Source organism: Fulmarus glacialis, unplaced genomic scaffold (assembly GCF_000690835.1).
Source record: "Fulmarus glacialis isolate BGI_N327 unplaced genomic scaffold, ASM69083v1 scaffold10092, whole genome shotgun sequence".
NCBI lineage: Eukaryota > Metazoa > Chordata > Aves > Procellariiformes > Procellariidae > Fulmarus > Fulmarus glacialis.
The window spans coordinates 608-3,607 of record NW_009197152.1 but is presented as its reverse complement, the minus strand read 5'-3'; the positions used below and the strand labels follow the sequence as shown (position 1 = coordinate 3,607).

At 41.6% G+C, this 3,000-nt stretch overlaps 1 protein-coding gene across 1 annotated transcript; it reads right to left on the bottom strand.

The window, feature by feature from the left end:
- Positions 1 to 18: 18 nt before the first annotated feature.
- On the bottom strand, positions 19 to 955 carry LOC104072846 (cartilage-associated protein; the record flags this gene model as incomplete). Its single annotated transcript, XM_009572436.1, has 2 exons — positions 19 to 190; positions 806 to 955. Coding segments are annotated over 2 exons (322 nt in total), but the record flags the coding sequence as incomplete, so codon positions are not given.
- Positions 956 to 3,000: the final 2,045 nt, after the last annotated feature.

Genomic DNA, 3,000 nt, shown 5'->3' with positions numbered 1-3,000 from the left:
TGTTTCCTAACCACTCACCTGCAATGGAGAGATAGAAGTCTTTAAAATCTTTGATCTCTCGGGAGCCTTCACAGGCTGCTGTGCAGTCATCGTAGGCTTTGAAGAAATCAGGAAGAGCCAGTTCCATGTCCGAGACAGACGTTCTCCAATTGTCACCATTGTATGCTCTCACAGCCCTGACAAAGAGATTCTGACAAATCGGCAAAACTGAAAACCAGCAGCAACTGATCTGTGGGAAGCTGTGTGTAAACTCAAACACAGTAAATGACGTCTCTGCATTTCCGGGTTACTATATAAGCTGTTATCCAATTAATATGAGGACAACAAATACAGATGACTAACGGATTTGACGAGGTATTTCTTAGAGAGCAAAGTATGTCATTCCATTTCAGATGAACAGAAAAAGCTGCTGGACAGAGGGAACAGCGTGATTCTAAAGCACAGGTTTGGATAGAGATTTTCCATGGAATCTTAACCCCAAATGTCCGAGTTCTTTTAAGCTGTGCTGCTACAGCACTGGTGCATTTGAATAACTCTGTGCACCTGCTCAGCCCCAGTAGTGATCTGCATGTAGTAGCTTTCAGGTAGGCCACTGTCTGTCATGTACTGGGACTTCGGGAACAGTGATAAGCACAAGAGGTGAGAATTACTGAATGCATCAAGAAGGCAGAAGAGAGTTGATGGAGGAAGACAGCAAGAGGGAAAGAAGAATAAGAACTGAGAATACGTAAGCAAATTGAATTTCACCCAATAAAAGAAGTAATAGAAGAGTTCCAAAAAACCAGACTGTAAATAAAAAGCCTACCTCATAAGGTTTTGTCTCCAAGTCTTTAATATGCTCCTCAGCATCAGGGATGCTTTTATAGTAGGCCATATTTCTTTGCATCATTTCATCATCTGGGTGCTTCAGAAGAAACGTGTGAGCTGCTGCAATAGCTTTTGGAAGGTTATTAGCCTACACAGGGATGCACAAAAGAGGAAAGGGGGGAAAAAAGGGTAATAAGGAAAAAAACTTCAAAGTGTCTCAGTTTTTGTCAATGAACTTTCCTGCAGCCTCTGTATTCCAAAACTTACTTCTACTGAAACCACAGTCTCAGCAGATACAACGGTACAGTAAAACTGACAGTATTCTTCCCAGTTTTATCACTAGCTGCATCACTAGGAACATTTCATTGTTTTTTTATGTTAAAAGTCTGTTATTGTTGCAAATTGCATAATTTTTTCCCTTCCCTGTCCCGTTCATAAAGCTGACAAGGTACCAGAGTAGGCTGTTGCTCGTGGGTGGGATTAATCTCATAGCAATTCTTGATGGTAACCTACAGATACTGGGCAGGAGTCATCACTGACCATGTTTACATGGTGTTTATGTTGCTTATTGGCCTAGCAGCATAGAAGACAATATTACAATAATATATCTTCCTGATGGCGTTATAATGGTTAGAGCAAACAGCAGGGACTTGCTCAATAATTGTGTCCTAATGTACTATGTGATTTTCTGTACGCATTTTAAAACTAACTTTAAACCCCATCAGAGATACTTCGTGAAGGGTGTATTCCTCATTTACAACTGCACATGCCAAATACATATGTACTTCTGTGTGCATGCGTTTATATTTTTTATTTTCTATATATACACATATTTTTATAAACTATATAGTATATATACACACCCTTAGGAAGAGTAAGAGAGAAAGTACAAGTCTTAAGTATTTGTGAAATGTTAAAAACTTTTCCCTTGTAAGCCAAGATCCATATCAACCCGTTCAGCGTACTGATGTGAGGGTGATATAGAGTTCTATCTCCCGTCTGAAATAGCTTATGGAAGTGTACATATAAAACTATTAGCAAGAATCAAAAGCACATATGCACATGCATTCTTCTGTTTGCATCTGTAAAACGGTACCGTTTCATTTCAGAAAGGAACTTGAGAGACTACATCAAAGAAAGACTTCAACCCTAACGTGAGTTCTTGCTGCTGTGCTGCTCTAAGTGTCCCGGCGCTGGAACTCTGCCAGCTGCCCTTCCTGGTTGTCCCAAAACTATGCGCTTCTAGTCAGCCCAGACAGTACTAAACACGAAGGGAAATCTCAGCTGCACTTTCGTCAAATGCCTGGTTTCTTTTGTGCTTTATGCTTTAACCCTGTTTGCTGGTAGGCTGACAGGTCTCTCATCTTTGCTTAGTCCATAATTCACTCTTGGTTTAAATTTTCACCAATACAAAAAAAAAAACAAAAACAAAAAAAAAAGGTTTTGTAGAAACACACTCCTAAGTGAATTCAGTGGCTACAAGAAAGCTCCCTCCAGAGGAGCAAGCAGCAGCACAGAAACATCTCCTCCCAGGATCTAAGACGTGGCAAAATTTCACTGTTGAACCCACCTGAATAAACACATGGTCACTCTCAAAAATGACACATAAAGCATTTCCCTCTGCCTTCTTCTTATATTATAAATGCTGTTGGTGGGTGGGGGGTGGGGGAAGTGACATGCCTTTCTGCAGAAAACCACCAGCCAGGAAAAAGTCCTTTGTCCGCAGCAGTCGGTACCTCTAGAAGGCCCGTTCAGAACTCTCCGAGTGAGAGGAGCTCAGAGCTGGACTACAATCTAATCAGGACAATACAAACAAACAACTGACACTAGAGGTGAGCTCAGAGCTGGACTACAATCTAATCAGAAGGACAATACAAACAACTGACACTAGAGGCAAAACCACCAATCTGCACCGCACGAACCTCCTGCAAATGGGACTGAAAAACAGTTTAAAGGGAGAGGGAGGGATTTCTCCCATTTCCCTCTCACACTCCTACCTGCCACGTATTAGCTCAGAGCTGGACTACAATCTAATCAGAAGGACAATACAAACAACTGACACTAGAGGCAAAACCACCAATCTGCACCGCACGAACCTCCTGCAAATGGGACTGAAAAACAGTTTAAAGGGAGAGGGAGGGATTTCTCCCATTTCCCTCTCACACTCCTACCTGCCACGTATTGTATCAGAAA